At 35.8% G+C, this 20,996-nt stretch overlaps 1 protein-coding gene across 1 annotated transcript; it reads left to right on the forward strand.

Moving 5' to 3' along the window:
• The first annotated feature begins 3,923 nt into the window (after positions 1-3,923).
• Positions 3,924-20,783, forward strand: Snrnp48 (small nuclear ribonucleoprotein U11/U12 subunit 48). Its single transcript, XM_027948324.2, has 9 exons — positions 3,924-4,108; positions 5,652-5,765; positions 6,013-6,073; positions 7,063-7,137; positions 12,335-12,523; positions 13,336-13,457; positions 17,567-17,655; positions 18,160-18,324; positions 20,608-20,783. The coding sequence occupies exons 1-9, from the start codon at positions 3,953-3,955 to the stop codon at positions 20,654-20,656; spliced, it is 1,020 nt and encodes a 339-aa protein (XP_027804125.1). The 5' UTR covers positions 3,924-3,952; the 3' UTR covers positions 20,657-20,783.
• Positions 20,784-20,996: the final 213 nt, after the last annotated feature.

A 20,996-nucleotide genomic window follows, 5' to 3' on the forward strand; every position in this document is an offset into this window, starting at 1 on the left:
TTTAAAAGGTGTCTCTATGAAGTTTGCTGATCTGGCAATAAACATTTAGACTATGGAAGTTTTGTGTGTTGATTTCATAGTACGTTCAATAGTATGTACACAGAAGGACATTTAGCAGCAGCGTTGTATTTATCATAAAACAGGACTAAATTGATTGTTTACTAAATAACCTAATAGAAGAAGGACATTAAAATTGTATATCTCTTTGCAATTCTTGTTAGAAAGTTATCTTCTGAAGATAGTTCTTTCCACACTTTTCTACCAGCTGTGTATCAGGTAGAATCTTTGGAAGGAAACCAGTGGAAATAGGTCACTTCAAAAGTTAAAAACCTGCCCTGGCTTATTCTGGACAGTGGGTACCAAGAAGCATTGGCAAAAGTCACTGTCATAAAAATGAAAAATCACTAAGTGGCTAAGATGACTTTTGGGGATAACTTCAAAACACATAGTGTTTCCCAGCAGCTTGGGAGGCTGAGGCAGGAGGATCACAAGTTCAAAGCCAGCCTCAGCAATTTAGTGAGGCCCTAAGCAACTTAGTGAGTCCCTGTCTCAAAAACAAAACAAACAAAAAACAAAACAAAACGGGGGGGTTGGGGATGTGGGTAAGCGGTTGAGCACTCCTGGGTTCAATCTCAAGTAACAACACAAAACAAAAGACAAGTGTTTTATTTTGTTCCCCAAGAGGAAAGAATTGTCCCTGGATCTATGAAAATGATCCCTGAAGAGTTCTAGGCCTTTGGTTGAAGTACCATGAAATAAAGGTGTATTCCTTTGGATCAAGAAGAAACTATCTATGATCCAGCATTTGTCATTAAATTAATATGACTTGACTTAATACCCATGTCTGGTGCTGTGAAGATTCAGTAGAATTTACAAGTTCTCCGACTACAAGGCATTTGCAGTCTGGGTGGGGACAGGAGACACACAAAACAATCGGTGGCAAAACTTTTAAATGTCAGCAACGTATATCAGTAAAATTAAACAAACCTCGTAATACAGATAGAAAATAGGGAGCAAATGAGGTTCTAAAATTGGAGAATGATAAAAATCATTAAAGTCAGCTCCACTTAAGTTATTGGGGCTTTTGGTACTTAGAGTGAAATTATTTCCATTCTCAACAAATGGACTGTTTTTCCTTCACATCTTTCATTTCTTTTTATTTTACTTTTCTTTTTCCTCCCCTTAATCTCCTCTCCAAATTTGGAGGAATTGAAATGAATTTTATTCACTGGATATTGAGTTCTGTGTACCCTGAATGGTGCCAGAAGCCATGGGTCCCATGCTAGGAACAGATGGTACAAAAACAGCCCTTGTCATCTAACAGGAAAAAGAGCAAATGCTGTGGGGTGTGGAAGAGGAAATTCCTTATGCTAGAGCTAGGAGTCTCTCTTAGTCACTTCAGGCTGTCATAACAAGGTACTGCAGATTGAGTGGCTTAACCAACTATATTTTCTTATAATTCTGGAGGCCGGAAATCCAAGTTCAGGTGTTGTCAGGGTTGGTTTCTCATGAGACCTCTTCTCCTGGCTTGTGCATGGTCACCTCCTTGATGTGTGGTCACATGGATTTTTCTTTATGCACATGTGGAGAGAGGACTGGGCGGGGGGAGAGGTAGGAGAGGGAGAGCTCTGGTATCTATCTCTTCTTTATTAGATTAGGGGCTCATCTTGACCTCGTTTACCTCCTGAAAGTCCCTATCTCCATATACAGTCATATTGTGAATTAGGGCTTCAATAGATGATTTTGGCGAGGAGGACCCAATTTAGTCCATAACAAGCCTATCCCAGAACAGGTCTAGAGACCTCTCCAGGAAAGTGATTAAATGGCTTAACAGCATCAATGTACAGTGATTCCCCAGGTTAACACAGTAACTACAGAGGAATACAGACAGCTGACAAATCTTCTCCACTCCCTCCAAGCTGCTGTCAGCTGTCACTAAGCTTTGAGATAAAACCGATAGTGCCCTCAAAAGAGGAAATACCTGACCTGGGCTGTTTTGACTTGTTTCACATACACAGTACATCCACTTTCAATAGAATCATCACGGCACACCCAAAATTAGTGTACACATTTCCCAGATCATTTGGCTAACTATGGTAATGCAAATAAAAAGTAAAGATGGTGTGGGCAGAGTATGAAAAAATTACTTCTAGAACTTAACTCTTATTCCACATCTGCTTATAGCTACTGGCCTACTGCATTTTATGGTGCTATCTATAATATTATTACCACTTTTTAAAATGTCAGAACTATGTTATTTGTCTTTGGAAATAATAATTGTTCAAAAGTTTTCTTCATCATTCCTTTATCAAAGGTAAACAGTGCAAAGGGAAGCATAGATTTGACAATCAGGCTTGAAAAAAATAAAAATGTAAAAATATTAGGTTCTGGATGTTAAAACCACGTAGGAAAACTAAAAGCTGATTCCAGATCTTGAGAAGGAAAAATACAAAACATGGGCAATCAAAACAAAGCACCCAGGCTAAAGGGGATATGTCAAAGATGCATAAGGGGTGGCTTAATGTGGTTTCCACTGGCCAAATTTAGGACAATTTGAGTATCAACAAGAATTTTTTGATGATAGAGTATATAACACTAAATTTGAAAACCTTAAACACTAAATTTGAAATCCCTTGATTCCATGGTGAAATAAACCACAAAATGGAAGTGTAGAAAGAATGCAGCCTAATAAATGTAGAGGGCATGATACTGTAAGGGAATTATCATTTATAATATGTAGCAACAGATTCAATGAAGGATTATACAAGGTAGTTGGGGAACATGATATTTTTATGGTCTCAAGATATGTCTCTCCTCCCTCCTCCTCCTCCTTCCTCCCCCCTCTTCCTCTTCCCTCCTCCTCCTCCCTCCTCCCTCCTCCATCGACCACAGACTACTTTGCCATTACCAAGAGGAAAAAGCACCATCAGAATGGAAAGATTTAGCCTGTAATTCCAGCAACTAGGGAGGCTGAGGCAAGATGATTGAAAGTTCAAAGCCAGCCTCAGCAACTTATTAAGGCTCTAAACAACTTAGCAAGACCCTGTCTCAAAATAAAAAGGGCTGGGGACATATTCAGTGGAAAAGTGCACACACACACACACACACACACAATTAGCCACCACCTTTATTAAGTAGTCAAATTTAACTTTACTAATAAGAGAATCTAAGTATCTAAGTATATGTCCCCATGGGATGTAGTAAAAGGTATACATGTCCTATATAGTGTTCTTGCAAAAATGCTTCAACTAACACATAGGGGGGTGTGGAGGGAGGGCAGATTTGACAAATCCAGAATGAGGGATATCCTGTAGGACAACCGGCCCAGGCTCATCACAAAATTCAATGTCGTAATTTAAAAAGGAGCTCATTGGGTTGAAATAATGAAACTGCTATAAAGGAATTTGGGGGACGGACCACTGGGGAAATTTAAGCTATGCATAGAAATACTTTATGAAATTAATTTTCTCAGATTCGGTCATGCATTAGATTATAAGGAAAATGTTCTGAGAACATGCATACTAACATTTTTTTGGGGGGGGGGGAATCTGCAACTGACTTTCAAAGAAATGAGCAAAAAATAAGTGTGTGGGGCTTGGAGTGTGGAGAAACGAGACCTAGAGAAATCAAACGTGGCAGACTGTTAACAGTTAATGAGCTGGAGGAATATGATATTAACACTCCTTGTACTATTTAAACTTTTCTGTCGATTTAAGTATTTTTTTTTCCTAAAAAAGTTAAAGAGGAGCAATGCTATTGAGGGAAAGCCAGAGGCATACGCATCCAGGCGCAGGGAAAAGGCAGTCTTTCCAAGTGACAGATCCCGCCCTCCCTGGGGCGCTTCTCTATAGGCCATTTGAGTCACGTGGGACATAGCCCCGCCCACTGTTCCCAGAGGCCCGCGCGCGCGGCGGACTATTCGGTCACTTCCTCCTTGCGGGTGCGCCACGCCATGGAGGACGAACCTCCTCCCCTGGAGGAGAGACGGAGGCTGCAGGAGGAGCTGAGCGAGTTTGTGGAGAGCTGCTGCAGGACGCTGGAGGAGGTGACGGCGTCCCTGGGCTGGAGCCTTGATCAGCTGGACCCCGGGGAAGAGAAGGCGGCGGAGGTGAGGGGCGCGGTCGCCGGGCCTGTCCGGGGACTGTCCGCCCGCGCGGTCCGCTCTGGCCGTGGGAGATAACGCGCAGGGTGCTGCGAAGGGAAGGGCGTAGGAGGCCCCTTGGTTTGCAGAGCCGTAGGGGGCGCCCAGGCGCCGGAGCTGTCCTGACGCCCCCGGGTGCCGGGCTGGGGCGCACCATGGCCGCCTGAGCCCTCCATTGCGCCCCCCCCCCCGCTGCGGCTCCTCTCCAGCCTAACTGTGGGTTGAAGGAGCGAAATGCACATCTCGCGCTTAGGAAATAAGCCAATGGGCCTCAGTGATGCCTGCGGAGGTTTGGAGATTTGCTTTGTCATCTGTCATAGGATTCTGCAGTTGCACCAGATTTGGTGTCAGAAGAGCTAGAAGTTCACCTGTTCACCTGTTCACCTTTTTCTCCCTTAAAACTGGACCCTTCTGTTTGGAACAGCATCGGTTCTGGGATTATTAAAGGATGTCACTAAGAGATGATAACTAGCAAACTCACTTGAATGATAGAATTGGTTTTTTAAATGTAGGCAGCTTTGTTTTGTCTTTGTTTTTGGTGGATTAGAATGAAGGGTTGTGGTCTATAGTGGAGGAATTTCTGGGTTTACTATGTTGTAATGATTTCTCTTGGGGGGGGGGGTTAAGTCACATGTCTGATTCCCCAGAAGCATTTAAAGTATATTTGATTTATATATAAACTAGTCACTGTTTATTGTGTTAAAAACGCAGTGGAAGTATTTTAAACTTCATTGTTCCTGTGGAGAGATATTTGAAACCATCAAGTGGGGTCTGCCAAAGCTTTCTATACCATTGTTTACTCAGCAGTGCAGTAAAATTGAGTTCCTTATGTTAATACTTAAATAGCACTTTGTATATGCTATTTATTATATAATTACCTTGTTTAATAATCATAAATGTTCATTGGTAACATTTTATAAATGAGGAACAGAGGTGGTAATTTGTTCAAGGATACATTGGTACAAAACAACAGTTAGGATTTGAACTCAGGCTTTTTGACTCCTGAAGTGTGTATTCTTAATTGTTATGTTGTATTTTTAAAACTTCTTTGTAAAATTCCCATATTCTGACAGTAAGCTGTGGGTGTGCATTTAACTTTTGCAAATCCACTATCTGTTATTCAAGAGAGTAACTCCTAGAATAGATGCATTCCGGATACTTAAGCTCTACTTTTCTGTGGTGTTTTAACACTGCGGTTCAGTGAACAACACTGACACTTGTTTGGTGGTGGTGAGGAGGAATACGGAGAAATCAGTTATTGCATTATGATGTAATTGCTATAGTACAGGTTATTTGGGGCTGCAGTGGGTCAGCAAAGGTTTCCTGAACAAAGCAAATTCTAAGCTGATAAATAAAACGAGCAGAATTAGCTTAGGTGAAGCACAGAGGAAGTATGACCAGCATGTGTAGAAGTTCAGAAGATGTAGTACCACTTAATCAAGTAGTAAATATTTAATGATATTATTGTTTAAAAATATTATGTGCCTTTTTCTTCATTTGCTTTTTATAGGATGAAGTTGTGATATGTCCTTATGATTCCAATCATCACATGCCAAAATCATCTTTAGCAAAGCACATGGAATCTTGTAGATTGAGGAAACTGGGTTATACCAAGGAAGAAGAGGTACCAATATATTTAGTCATTTCTCTCTCTCTTTCTCATGCACACACACACATAATGTAAATTGTGCATTAATAAATTCATAGTATTTAGAAGGTATATAAAATATCAGCCCTTATTTGCCTATTTGTGGATAGGAAGATCACAAATTATTGTGAGAAATATTTAAATGGTACTATAAGTTTTTGTCAAATCTTAATCAATTATCTGATCCTCAAGAACACTAAGTTTTTTGTTTTTTACTATTTAGGATGAAATGTATAATCCTGATTTTTTCTATGAGAATCTGAAAATTCCTTCAATTACTTTGAGTAAGTATTAAATTATTAGATGATAATTTAAAAAATCTAGTTATTAATTTTTCATTTTTGAATTATCAAAAGGATGAATTTTATGAACATGCTTATGATTGAGAAGGACATTTAATACATTAAGAGAATGTAGAATTGATCAGGGGTGGTGCTGCACACTTATAATACCAGCTACTTAGGAGATTGAGGCAGGAGGATTGAAAGTTCAAGGCTAACCTGGGCCACTTAATGAGATACCCTTCTCAGAATAAAAATAAAGGGGCTAAAGATGGCAGAGTGCCCCTGGGTTTAATCCCCAGTAACTAATATACATTAGTTAAACAGTGAAACATTCATGTAATCTAAAATTTAAAGATCAGGCTTATGTTAATCGGCAGTGAAAAACTCTGAAAAACTTTATATAGTGGCATAGATCTTCCTTGGTTATAACAAAAATCTAAGTACACAACACAAATTGAAAAGAGTGAAAATGGAAATGTCACCCAGGTACTCATAGCATATGTAAAGTCTTGGACTCAAGATAAATAGAATGCTCTGATTCAACTCTTGGTTTTGTCACTAATTTATGTGTGTCTTTTAGTAAGGTAATTCACTCGTCTGTTTTCTAAATTTCTTTATAAATCAGGGATGATGACAAAAGCACTTTGAGGATTAAATTATATGTGAATATAGTAAAAATAGTACCTGGCACTTAACTGAGCTTCAAAAAATGTTAGATATCATTGGGTGCTCAAACTTGTAGCTGCTATTCCTGTATGCCTGATTATAGTGTTTTCTAAATTGCTTGAAGTCTGGTCACTTCCTGGCCCCTAGAAAGATCTGAAAGAATTCTGTATTCAGATTATGGAGGCAGTAATATGGATGTTTCATCCATTATGATTCTGGAAGGTTTGTCAGTATGCCCAAAGTACTTAGACTAGAAACCAGGTAATCACTTAATTGTGAACACTGATGATTTGTAATGTGTGGATTTTCTTTTTTTTGGACAGATAAGGACTCACAATTCCAGATAATTAAACAAGCTAGAAATGCAGTCGGAAAAGATGGTGATTGTTACAATCAAAGTAAGTGACCTCACAGTTTGAGCTAACTAATGGATCAAATTATTTTTCTCTCGCAAGCACATTACTAATTTTCTTCATGAAAAGCCTTGTGAAATAGTTACGTGGAAAAGGTTAAGTTTTACATTTAATGTTCAGCTAATCTGCTTTGTTTCAATATCATTTATTACATATTTCCCATTTACTTAATAGGTGAGATTACCTTATGGATAATTTTTTTTTAAAGTCATTATTTAGTAAATAAATTCTATTGGGTTTTGCCCTTATTTTTATGGCCCCTGAGAGTTCCTCATTTGAGACTGTTAAAATGTTGTATAAAGGGAAAGTCTTAGGCTAAAAGAGATTAGCCTCCACATACAGCTGCCCTTAGCATTACCCTGTTAAGTATAATTTTATAGTCTTTTTAGATCTTGGACTCCTTTGAAATGGTGAGTGCTAGGGATCCCCTCCTCAGAAAAAAGCACCAACAATGTTTTACATGTAATCTTGGAGGTTTTGTGTATCTTTTCATGCCAGCTTTGGAGTTGGATTAAAGAGTTTCTGCCTAGGACTTTAATAGATACAAGACTAAAATTTTAAGCCTACATTTTTAGGAAATCAAAGAAAATTTTATCTATCAGAAGTAAAGCTAACAAAGAATTTAGATTTTTGGACTGAGGTATGTGAACATCTAACCAAAGGATGACTGGTTTCTCTTCTAAGGATTTCTAAGCTGTCTTTGAACATCCTCTAGATTACTTGCTCTGTGTTTTTCTTCTTTCTTACCAGGCCATAGTCTTGGTTGAAGTTGAAGTTCAGGGTGTCTACCAAACATTGTGCTCTGAGTTGCACTGTAGCTTCAGGAGGGAGAGCATCTTGCCCTTAGCCTATTTATCTTAAATTAGTTCCTGCCAACAGCCAGAAACATATTTTTAAAAAATTCATGCTTTGAATATCCTACTTTCATGTCTGTAAGCTTAATTCCAGGTGTTTTTTTTTTTTTTAAACCTTTGAGAGAGACATTTGACTCTCATCTTACTTGGACAGCTTACTACTGAGCTATGACCATCAAACCTTTCTTGGCCTCTGTTGTTGATTCTACCTGCAGTCCTGGCTTAGTTAATAGACCAATAAGAAAGCATAGGTTTTTTTTTTTTTTTTTTTTAAGGGGGGGTTAACTTTTAAAAGATTTTATATGACTCTCAACTGGTTAATAGGTTTATTGAATTTATTTTAGAGTTGAAAGAGCACTTGGTGTTCATCTACCCCAGTGTTTGCATGTTATAGATAGGAAACAAACTCTTTCTAAAGGTCTTCAATACCAATTATGGAAGAATATCACAAACTTCAAATTAATATACTCATAACAGTGCTTTTCACTATTTATTCTATTTTGTGAAAGCCCAGTTTAAAGAATTTAAGCTAACTGCTTAGTGTTATACAAATGACAACTTCTTTTGAATTTTTTAATTTCTTATCTATAGTATAAAATTATAGGTTCGTTTAGAGGGACAGAGATGATAAATGCTAAACTAGCCCTAGTTAAAATCATTGGTAGCTGTTATTTTCTAAGTGAAAATTAATGTAGAGAAAGCAATATTAGTATAATGAAATGGATGAATAATTTATAAAATGTCCCATGTTTATTAAATTTAAATAACTGGATAGTAAGACAGATTTAGTAGACATTGTGTTTAGTTAAATCACAAAAGCGAAGAATTACTTTGAATTTTTTCATTACATAATTAAGAACTTTCAGTTGTTTGAACTCCTTCTATTTGTTTATTGCAATTGCTTTTGATGGTTTGGGGGTTTGAACCTAGGGGCACTCTACCACTGAGCTATATACCCCCAGCCCTTTTTATGTTTTTGTTTTGAGGCAGGGTTTTGCTGAGTTGCTTAAGCTGACCGCAAACTTGTAATCCTCCTGTCTCAGCCTCCAAAATTACTGGGATTATAGGGGTGAAGCACCTTACCTGGCCTCTTACACTATGTTAAATTAAGATTTTTTTTATTAGAAGAACTATTTTTATATGATCTGTAACCCTGTTTTTTTTTTAAATAATTTTTTTTAATATTTAATTTTCAGTTTTCGGTGGACACAATATCTTTATATTTATTATTTTTATGTGGTGCTGAGGATCGAACCCAGCGCCCCGCGCATGCCAGGCGATCATGTTACCGCTTGAGCCACATCCCTAGCCCCTGTTTTTAAACCTTTTTTTAATATCCTGTGTTTTGTTTTATAATTTCTCAACACATTATTTTTGTGGCCCACTGACGTCTTAGATATTTTAAAACCTTTTTCCACAAGACAAAAAAAAGTCCTGAAATATCTTCTTACTGATTTATATACTTTGAAGAGAGAATGACTAACATGAAACATTTTGCACTTCCCTATGTAAATATTTTATTTTAATATACACTAAACTAAGTTTTTTGCAAGGTTGCACCTGTACTTTCATTTCTCTGGTTATGTCAGGCTTGAACTCAGGATACAGAATTTTTAATCCGTTAACCTTTGTGCAAGCTTGAACAGGCTTTAGATCTGCATACTTACTTTCAGATGTAATTATAGTGGTTAATTTTATAACCAAGATATCAATTTCAGTCATAAATAATATTTCTATATTTAGTTCTTCACTTTTTTCGATAATATTAAATGTTGAAATTGCTATACTTCATGAAGTGCGAGAATGACCGTGATTCAAAGATCGGTGTGTAAAAGAACCTTAAAGAGACAAGATAGAATGGCTTTAGACTAGATCTTTTCCAGCTGTGACACTTTGGGCAAGTCATTTGACTTCTGTGGGCCTTAATTTTTTTGTCTTTATTGTTAGGGAATTGTTTTTGTAAAATTCCAAGTTTGTAATGTTGAAGCAATATCTCTTACTAATATTTAATGTCATATATTTAAGATGCCCTGTGATGGCAAAAGTATTTAACAAGGAAGAATGAGAATAGAGTTACATAAGAAGTAGAGTTTCATTTTATGATGAAAAAGATAGAGTTGATGGTTGCACAAAAGTGTGATTGTACCTTGTGTCTCTGAAATGTATACTTGAAAATGGTTAAAAGGGGAATTTTATGTTATTTTATCACATTTTTAAAAAACTACAAAAAAAAGAATTGTGACAATTACAAATCATAATGAAGCTTAACATTTTGAAAATTTACATTTTATGTACATGCCAAGAGTATATAAGTGTTTATTCTTTTTTCTTTTGTCACAAATATATCTGTGTTCTAAAAGATTTGAATGCAGTTTGTTGCTTAACTTTTCCTGTACTTTTTCTTTTTCAGTAATTGGGGTGAGTATAAAGAGGAATTAGAAACCTGAATATACTCCTTATTTAAAGATATGCAGTATCCTTTTTGCAAATGATATCCTTTTAAAAGTATCAAACTTCTCAACTTTATCTTCATAGCTGTCACAATATTGTAGTCTTTAATTTGAAATCTTGGTTGAATTTCAAGAAGTTTTCAGTCTTTACTGTAAAGAAATTTAAGATGAATAAATCAAAGAAAACTCCAAAATGTTTTAAGGAGAAAATTATGTACTTTTTTTTTTTGGTTAAAAAGATAACAGGCAAAAGTTTATGAGGAGCTTGTTTGTAATATATCATTGTTTTCTAATCTCCTAGATTTTTATGGTCCATATTCAAAGAAATTTGGCTTATCAAAGCCAATTTTATATTATATAATTAAATGTCTTAATAACTGGCTACCTAAAGGGGCATTTCCTAGTGCCTGTCAACATTAGAACAAAATTGATTAACTTTGTAAAGGAACCCTTCCTGGTTAACCGGAATCCCTTGGCTAGTAAAAATGGCCTTGTATCATCCATAGCTGTTAAACCACAGCCTCAGATTCCATGCAGCTCTGCATAATTTGTGGACAAAGGAAAAGCATCTCTTCTTTTGTTATAATGCCTATTAGCTCATAGTATGCTCTTGAGTCCTTCTGTCACCTCTTAACCTAAGAAGTTAATGAAGTTAGATTTTATCTAACATATCTGGGAAGAGCTATTTATTTGACATTGTCTTTGAGTCAGAGTTACCACTTTAAGATAACCTAGTAAGCTAACCTAGCAAACAACGGGAAGTATTCCTTTGGTAGTACTTGTTCTTTGTTTGCATTAGTGAATAACGAAGTCTAGAAAGAATTGTTTTAAATTGCTTTATTTACAGTTACAATAATTTTATTTCTTTGAGAACATTTGAATCTCAAAACAAAAAATTTCTTCAGTGTTTTAATACATCACATCCAGGTATTGTATTTACTTTTTTCATTAATGAGCAGATTTGAGAGAGATCTGTAATTGTCAGGGGGCACTGCTGTTACCTTATTTCAGTTAATTTGGTTAAGCCATTATGCTTCCTCCTCAGGAAATTAAAAGTAGTTTAGCGTCAGTTTAATAGATCTTTCTTTGGTCTGAGCAAGTTTGGGATTTCTACTACTTAATTGTTTTTTGATCCCTAGCTCTAAGTCATTGCACAGTGGGATGGGTTTAGAATATTGAACATCTAGCTTGATGTCTTAAACAAATAAGACATTTTATTTTTACCTATTTTCATATCTGTAGTTTATTTTCAAAGGGTCTACAATGTGTATTACCCATTGAAAACATTTTTTTTCAACTTCTATGAGGAAAATTATGTACACATAAAGTAATATCTTCTTTTGTAATATGGGTGGTCTTTCAGAAATGGTTACCCAAAAGATGTTTTTAGCTGGGTGTGGTAGTGTATACCTGTGGGCTCAACTACTTGAGAAGCCAAGGCAGGAGCATCCCTTACGCCCAGGAGTTTGAGGCCTAGCAACATAGCAAGACCCACCACACACACATACAAACACACACAGGCATACACACAAACATGAAAGAAGAAGAAGGTTTTCTTATGAACTAATTTTGTATGTGTGTGTATGTGTGTGTATGTGATTATTACTGCAGGCCTTCATGGGATTTATCTTAACATCCTTGGAGAGAATAGCAAACATCTGTGATACATATTTTCTGTGGGAGTAGCATTTAGGATAGTTATTGTTTACTACTTATCATATAAATTGATATTTTGTGTAATTAGGGATTGCTATATAAAAATAACTTGTATTAATATTGCATTATCATAGCACATTTTTAATCTATTAAAAAGTAGTAGATTTTAAGTCCATAATGCTTCATGTATTGTTTATTCTTGTGGTTTTATTTTTACTTTAGGAATGTATTCTTCATTGCCTGTTGAAGTTCCTCTGAATCATAAACGATTTGTTTGTGATCTAACCCAAGCTGATCGTCTTGCCCTTTATGATTTTGTCGTCGAAGAGACAAAGAAAAAGCGCTCTGATTCTCAAATCATTGAAAATGATAGTGATCTCTTTGTAGACTTGGCTGCCAAAGTTAATCAAGGTTTGAGATGAATATCATACTTTACATTTCAGTTTGCCACCCCCTCCTATAAATCCTATGATTGTTATTAATCTGATTTTATTATCATGCCACTTTGAGTTGGAGCAAGGTGGATTTTTATCGTGGTACTGGAAAATGTCAAATATATTTACTTAGTAGATAAAGTTTTCCTGTGACTGAAGATATTAAGCATATCTTCCTTCTGTAAGTTACTTAAACACAGTTACTTAAACTGTGCTCTTACTTTAATCTCTGGCTCTAAGCACTCTTATGTTCAATTAAAGGTTAGAAAAGAGGAATGATATAAAACAGCCCATATATCTATATATTGCAGAATTTATAGGGGTTTTGTGCTCTACCTTGAAACATGATGAAATATAAGATAATGATGGGCACAGTGGTGCATCTCAGCTAATTGGGAATCTGAGGCAGGAGTACCATGAATTGAGACCAGCCTGGATAACTTAGATCCTATCTCAAAACAAACAAAAAAAGGGGTGGAGATGTGGAAATGTAGCTAGTGGTAGATCACTTGCCTAAGCATGTATGAGGCCCTGAGTTTGATCCCAGTAATTAAAAAAAAAAAATACACATATTCATCCATATATATATATATATATATATATATATATATATATGTATACATACATACATACATATATATGTGTGTGTGTATGTATATATATATATATATATATATACATACATACACACACACATGAATGGATGAGATTGTGGTGTTCCTACCTGCTAATTCTTACAAATTTAAAAGCTCTTAATGATATAATTATTTTATTTTATCCTTTCATTAGATAATAGTCGAAAAAGTCCAAAATCTTACCTTGAAATCCTGGCAGAAGTGAGAGATTATAAAAGAAGACGCCAGTCCTATAGAGCTAAGAATGTTCACATAACCAAGAAATCATATACTGAGGTAAGTTTCATATAATATAGAAAGCTTTGTTGAGAAGAAAAACTTCTTTTGAATGGTTTTCTAAATCTGTTCTATGGATTTCCTCAATTTCTTGGAGGTTTTGTGAAAGAAAGCATCTTCTGGGTGACCACAATTAATGTATATTTGCCCTGTTAATTTCAGACCCACCTTTTACCAGGCAAAGGCTTTTTCAGGATACCTAAGTAAATAAATAGATATGTAAACAAATAAAGAGGTGGTGTAATCTCAAAAAGTAGCTGCATTTGAGAAAGTAGTATTATACCATGATAAGAGAAGGAATTTTGGTATTCCATGGACCTTGACTTCAGTTTTGATTCTGCTGTTTATTATTGACTTTGTGAGTTGTACAAGTTATTTGAGCTTTTTAGATTCAATTTTTTTTCATTTTGTAATAGTACAAACTTTGCAGGGTTATGAGAATTGAGATGATGCACAAGAACACAAATTTCTCAATATTAGCTATTATCTTTTTTTTTTAAAACAAATCTTAATGTGCTTTTACATACTTTATTAAATATATGGGTTTAAGAGTGTCTTGGTATAAATTAATGAATCAGTCTGATGTGTATCTAGATTTATTTTCAGATGTCATGAAATGAGTAGAGTTTATGAATATTTTGGGTACATGAATTGTATTGCCCAGACTCTACAAATATTTTCCTCATGAAATCCTAATTTCTTTATTATTCTTTATCAAAGAGTTCTTCTTTACAAAGACCTATAATCTGACCTCATTTTTACTGGTGTATTACAGTTGTACATAATGATGGCATTTGTTGTAACATATCCATGCATGCACACAATACAGCAACATAATTTGGCCAGTATCATTCCCTGTGTTTCCCTTTCCTCCTCCCTCCTCCTTTTTGCCTTTCCTCTACTCTGCTGGTCTCCTTTTGATATTCATGAGATCCCCCTCTCCTGTGTTCTTTTCCTTTTTCCTCTCTGGCTTCCACCTATGAAAGAAAACACATGACCCTTGACTTTTTGAGTTTGGCTTATTTCGTTTAATATAATGGTTTCTGGTTCTATTTGTTTTCCTGCAAATGACGTAATTTCATGTTTCTTTATGGCTCAGTAAAACTCCATTGTGTATATATACTACATCTTCTTTATCCATTTATCCTTTGATGGACACCTAGGTAGGTTCCAAAGTTTGGCTCTTGTGAATTGTGTATGCGTGTGTTGCTATAGTATGATGGCTTTATCTTGAGGACAGGCACCAAGGAGTGGTGTAACTATCTGGCCTCATTTTATCAAGCAGTTTTTTTGTTTTGTTTTTGTTTTATTTTTGCTATCTCTTAAGCAATGTCTGATTATACATATTTATTTTTACTTCCAGGTCTTAATACATGTTGTTTAATCACCTAAAATGCTCTTTGTTTTTTGCCTTCTTAAATCTTGATTACTGTGTGGACCACCATTTCCATAAAGTGCTGGTTGACTTTGAGCAATCACTGGTTTATCATACTAATAGTCTATTTATTTATTTGTTCTTTTTAGTTATACATGACAGTAGAATGTATTTTTACATATTATACATACATGGAAGATAACTTCCCAGTCTTGTGGTTGTACTAACATTCTGTACCACACAGCTCAGCACTGAATTTTATGCTGTTCTTTTTTGTCACTAGAGATGTGTTTTAGACTTCACCTCTTCTAGTAGAGGTCTTGGATCATGTTATACTACCTTGGTGATTCAAATACTTGGTGATACATCCATTGTTTCTTCTCTCAGGATCTTTTGATCATGTTGCTGTTGATTTCTTTACAGTTTCCTGGTTAGCCTTGTATTATGGGAATATTTAAACATATGCTGAAGTGAATGGCATAGCCTAAGGAACCTTATGTACCCATCACCGAACTTCAGCAATTACCAACATATGGCCCTCGTGTTTTATTTATCCCCCAATTCACTGTTCACCTCCTGCTGCACTCAGTAGTTTTGAAAGTAGAACCCAGATATTTTTCATCTGTAAATACTTCGAATTTATAAATCTTTCAGTGATTTGTTTTTATCTCTGGTCATTCCTAGCTTCATTCATGTCCTACATATTTTTTATTTGCTCTGATTAGAATCTGAATTTTGACAAATTACAGCAAAAAATCACATGCTAGCAGTTACTATTACATACTGTATTTTTGCCACTGTTCTGGGGTATGTAAAAATGAATGGCCCATAGATCCCACTCTAAAGGAGCTTATAATATAGCAAGTGAAATAGACATTTCAAAATACAGATAGTGTTAAGTGCTAAAAATAAAGGTGAAATCAAAGTGTATGAAGGAAAGAGTGATTTTTCTTAAAAGCTAAGGTTGGTATGAGTGTCAGAGAAGGTGCATTTGAGGAGAAGGAATAAGCAAACCTGTGCTAGATGGGTTCTGTGGATGCAGTGGGCTTCAAGGAGCTCATATGGATTTAGCAGACAAGGAAACTTGTAGGGCTGTTAAGAAAGTGCTAGAGCTTGAATTTGACTACAAGTCTGTGTCACCTTGTTAACCTACTGGGTTAGACTGGGGCTTGTCTTAGGTTATGCACAGGAGAATACAGTGGGAGGAGAAGTGGCGATAGGGATTTCCCAGATGGAAGCACTAGCATTACTAAATGCAAGTAAAGTTCAAGAGTTTTTCAGAGATCCGTTAGTAATGCGGTGTAGCCAGAGCTTAGGGCTTCTGAGGAATTATCCAGTATGAGGCAAGGATGGCTTCTACTGTGTGATATAGTGAAATCATGGAGGCTTTCAAGGCCTTGTAAGGAAATTGGACATTGTCCTGTTTTTCTTTGAAAGTTGTTAATAAAAAGTTTTCCTAAAGTGGGAGAAATGCAGTCAGGTCAGAACTATAGTGTTTGTTTCTGAGATTGCCTGGTCCCCTATACCTTTTTACTTAAAACCTTTCCTAATTAGGAATGAGAGACAGGTCCACTTCTAGTTTAGTTTTATCTTTGCCTCTCCCCCGACTACTCTTGAGCTTGATGGTGTGGGTAAACTAGAAAAAAAAAACAAAAACAAAAACCCAACTTTCAAATGGTTCTTTTTCTTAGGGGGTTGGGGGTTGCTAACTGGGGATTGAACTCAGGGGCACTCAACCACTGAGCCATATCCCCAGCCCTTTTTTGTATTTTTATTTAGAAACAGGGTCTTAGTGAGTTGCTTAGTGCTTCATGTTGCTGAGGCTGACTTTGAACTCAATCCTTATGCCTCAGCTTCCACCAAATGATTCTTAAAAGTAAGAGATTTAGGGGCTGGGGTTGTGGCTTGGTGGTAGATTGCTTGCCTAACAAGCACTGGGTTTGATCCTCAGCACCCCATAAAAATAAATAAATAAAATAAAATAAAGGTATTTTGTCCACAATTAAAAATAAATTTGTTTTTAAAGTAAGAATTTATATTCTGACTGGAAAGGTATCTGTGACATAACAGTAATGTCTTATATTTGTCTATCTTGACTTAACTGGAAGGCCTAAAAATTATTTGTAAATATTCTCTAACATACAGATAAGGTACAAACAACTCCTGTATTTTTTTTTCTTTGCACAGATTACCCATTGTTAACATTTGGGCCCTGTATTTCTCATTTGAACTGCTCTTTTTCTTTCTGTGCATTTTCTACCTTCTCCATCTTTATCTGTATGCCCTTTTTTTTTTTTTTTTTAATGAAAGATTTAAGGGTAAGTTCCATCCATTATGGTCCTTTATCCCTAAATTCTTAGTATGTATTTCCTAAGAATAAGGCTATTTTGTTACATATTCATAGTTATCAACTTCAAATTTAGCATTGAAATAATACTTCCATCTGTCATTCATAATCCAGTTCAACAGTGCCCTTTTTATATTCTCTAAAACGCATTCATTTCATAGTCTATTATATCATAGCTCTTAGTAAATTTTCTGTTCATCATTAGCAGAGCTTTTTCAGGCTTTTTGCACTTAATTTTTTTTTTTTTTTTTGGTGGCGGTGTTGGGATTGAACTCAGGGCCGTGTACAAGCTAGGCAGGTGCTCTAGTACTGAGCCACATCCCCAGCCCTAGATGTAATTTTTATAACAATATTCTTATCTGATATTTGGTGTTTTCATCTCCCAAGGTGATTCGGGATGTGATAAATGTGCACATGGAAGAACTCAGTAACCATTGGCAGGAAGAACAGGAAAAAGCAGAAGATGATGCTGAAAAGTATGTCATTATCTTTATTGGTAAAAAAATAAATTTTTTTTTTTTTTTTTTTATGGCTTAAACCCAGGGCCTTGCACATGCTAGGCAAATGCTCTGTCATGGAGCTGTACTCCCAATCCTAAAATATTATGTTTTTAATCTTTTACTAATAATTATTATGTTTTAGTATTTTCAAGACCCTTAGTAGCATACTAGAAATCATTAAAATGCTCGTTTTTAAATGTCAGTTCTCAGAATCATACTAGAATCATTTTATGACATTGCCTATCTTGGTGAGGACAGTTATGATGAAACAACCACATTAGTAAAATAGTTAAACAATAAAGCATATCATAGCAGCTATTTTTGACTATTCTCTTATATGGAATATAAGATTATGCATATTTAGCCCTCATCTGTCATTGGTGTGATGTGAAATATTGCACTTTAGATTGGTGTGTGTGTGTGTGTGTGCTGGGGAGATCAGTGGTAAAACAAGCTGATTGCTGTTCCTCTCTGTTTCAGAAATGAAGAAAGGCGATCAGCTTCAGTAGACTCACGGCAGTCTGGTGGAAGCTACTTGGATACTGAGAGTTCACGACATAGAAGGGATCGGAGTAGGAGCCCACATAAAAGAAAAAGAAATAAAGATAAGGATAAAAACTCTGAGTCAAGGAGAAGGAAAGAGAGGTGAGTCTAAAACTCTGTAGCATCTAACATTTGTCTTCTGCTTGTTCCTTACTATCTTTCTTTCTTTGTTCTTTCTTATTCTTCTTCTTGCCAATTCCTTAGTTGAAGGGTGTGTAGAGTTGGAGAAAAGGGGCTAAACCTTAACATTAGTTCATTTTGGCCTTATTGGTATGATTTTGATAGCTGAGAACAATACATATTAATGCTAAAATAATAAATTTAGCCAGACATGTTGGCACATGTCTGTAATCCCAGATACTCAGGAGGTAGAGGCAGGAGGATCACAAGTTTGAGGCCAACCTGGGCAACTTAGCTAGACTCTGTCTCAAATAAAAAGTGAAAAAAGGCCGGAGATATTGCTCAGTGGTAGAGCCCTCTTGAGTTTAGTCCTCAGTACCCACCCCACCACACAAATTAAATCAGTTGTGGTCTACTTATTGCCCAGCTGCTTACGAGGCATCCATCTAGATTTTATATTCATCCAGGCTATGTAAACTTTTTTCCCTCAGTCTGCACCTCTTTCCCCAATATTCCTGTTCTGATTAGTGGATGACCCTCATCTGTTCACCTAAGCCAGAAATCAAGCAGTCATCTTAGATACACCTTCCTTATTCTTTACCATCTCCGTCAGTTCTAAATTACTGTCAGTTCTACCTGAAGGTGCCTCATATGTGTGAAGATAGGACTTGGTCGCTGTTGCTGTCTATCTAGAAAATTATGGTAGTTTTCTTAACTGTTCTACTTATCTGTAAACTTACTGATATGAATCCATCCCTGCTCCTCTGTCAGAGTGAATATTTACCTCTTACAGCTCTTGAAGGGCAAAATTCAGGAGTCAGATAAAGGAAATCAGGAACTTTGGTGGCTCTCACCAGCTGCAGGATCAGGACTCCTGCTACTTCTTGTATTGTGACCCTATGGAATGTGGAACTTGGGCCCTGGCAGCCTACATAACTTAGGGCCCCTCATCATATCTATGCCTTTTCACCTTGTATCCTGCTGCTTGATTTGATTTTAAAGCCCATTTGCTAAATTCTTCCTTTTTCTTTAAAAGCAGCTCTGTCATCTCCTGAAGGTTTTCGTTCTCATTGAAGCGGAGCCAGTTATCATTTGCATTTTGCCACCACCTTCCCTAGCACAGACTTGTGTTTGAACTTAATGGTCTTTACTTTTCCTACTGTACTCCGAGCTTCTTGAAGGCAGAGTCCATGTCTTATTTGGTTTTATATTAAAGCACAGTGTTTTTCAAATAATAGGTTTTCAAATGATATCCTGTCTCTTCAGGGCCATTGGTAGCTTTCTGTATTGGTAATTTTGCTTATTTTACTATCATCCAGTTCATAGGTTTAGAGCTAGCTAGGATTTAGTCCTCTTTTGATTCATGTGATATAATTTATGCAAACACAAATTAACTTGGTTACCTATCAGAAATTGTGCTCTTTCATTTCTTTTAAATTTGTTAGTGCTTCTTTTATTTAAGTAATTTTTAATATCTGTATTCAATCTCTGTAGACTTAAATACATTAGAAGTCCTCTAAATCTAAGCATGAAATAATTTTCCTTTATAGAAGATAAATTGAGTATTAGCAGGAAACACTTCCTATTAGGGCAAGACTGATCTTTGATATCCACCCCTGAGTTCACACAGGAGTCAGAAAAAGGAAATCAGGAACTTTGGGGGACATTTTTTTTTTTCTTTCTTTTGGTCATTCTAAGAATTGAAATCAGGGCCTCATGGCTTGCTAGGCAAATGTTCTACCACTTAGCTACCTCCCCAGCCCCCCTCCCCCTTTTATTAAATTTTGAGACAGTGGTTTTCACTAAGTTGCCAGGTAGGGCCTCAAACTCATTTTTAAAGTCTTTCTCCAACTTTAATGTTCTATTGAGAATGAATCTCTGGTTGTCTACCATATCATATACATATAAATCTGAGGGTGAACTTCTATACGTGAAACCTAAGTGTAGATCTGGTCCAAATCCAATCAACCTGTCAGTTACTCATTCAAATAATAAGGTGTCGTTTCTATAGTCCATTTCTTTTTAAAGTTTATGTTAGAGCCGGAATTTTAAAGCATAAATCCATTTTTCTTATCCCTATTTCAGTCTCTTGGTTTTAATCATTGATTTGCCCTATTTACTCTCTCAAAATTACTGTTTAGCTCTAAATGTGTGTTTTAACTTGTCATGGTTTATGTATGATGAAAGAACGTTATTATTTTAAAGCTCTGATATATAAGTGTATGTCATTTATAATACTTTATTTTCATACTTCTTTCATTTCAGGGATGGGGAAAGACATCATAGTCATAAAAGAAGAAAGCAAAAAATATAAACGAAATGTTTGTGCATGTATTAATTATGTATGTCATTATAACCAGTGTGCTGATATTTTAGTTGTCATTGCTTTGCATAGGAGAATGTGTTTATATGATCTTTTCAATAAATACTTATGCTTCAAACAGTGAGTTTTCTATTACACCCTACAACTGTGTTTTCCTTATATTTTAATAGATGGGTTGCTTCTTATTATTGATTTATTCTTTTTGATAATTTATGTTATAAAATTCTTTTTTTAAAAAGCAGTACTTAAAATATATAAATTATATTTTAATACATTCTCATAGTAAAAAATATTAAACCTTACCAATAAGGCTAAAGGTGCCTTAGAACAA

The sequence above is a fragment of the Marmota flaviventris genome, chromosome 6 (assembly GCF_047511675.1).
Source record: "Marmota flaviventris isolate mMarFla1 chromosome 6, mMarFla1.hap1, whole genome shotgun sequence".
In the NCBI taxonomy this organism is placed as follows: Eukaryota; Metazoa; Chordata; class Mammalia; order Rodentia; family Sciuridae; genus Marmota; species Marmota flaviventris.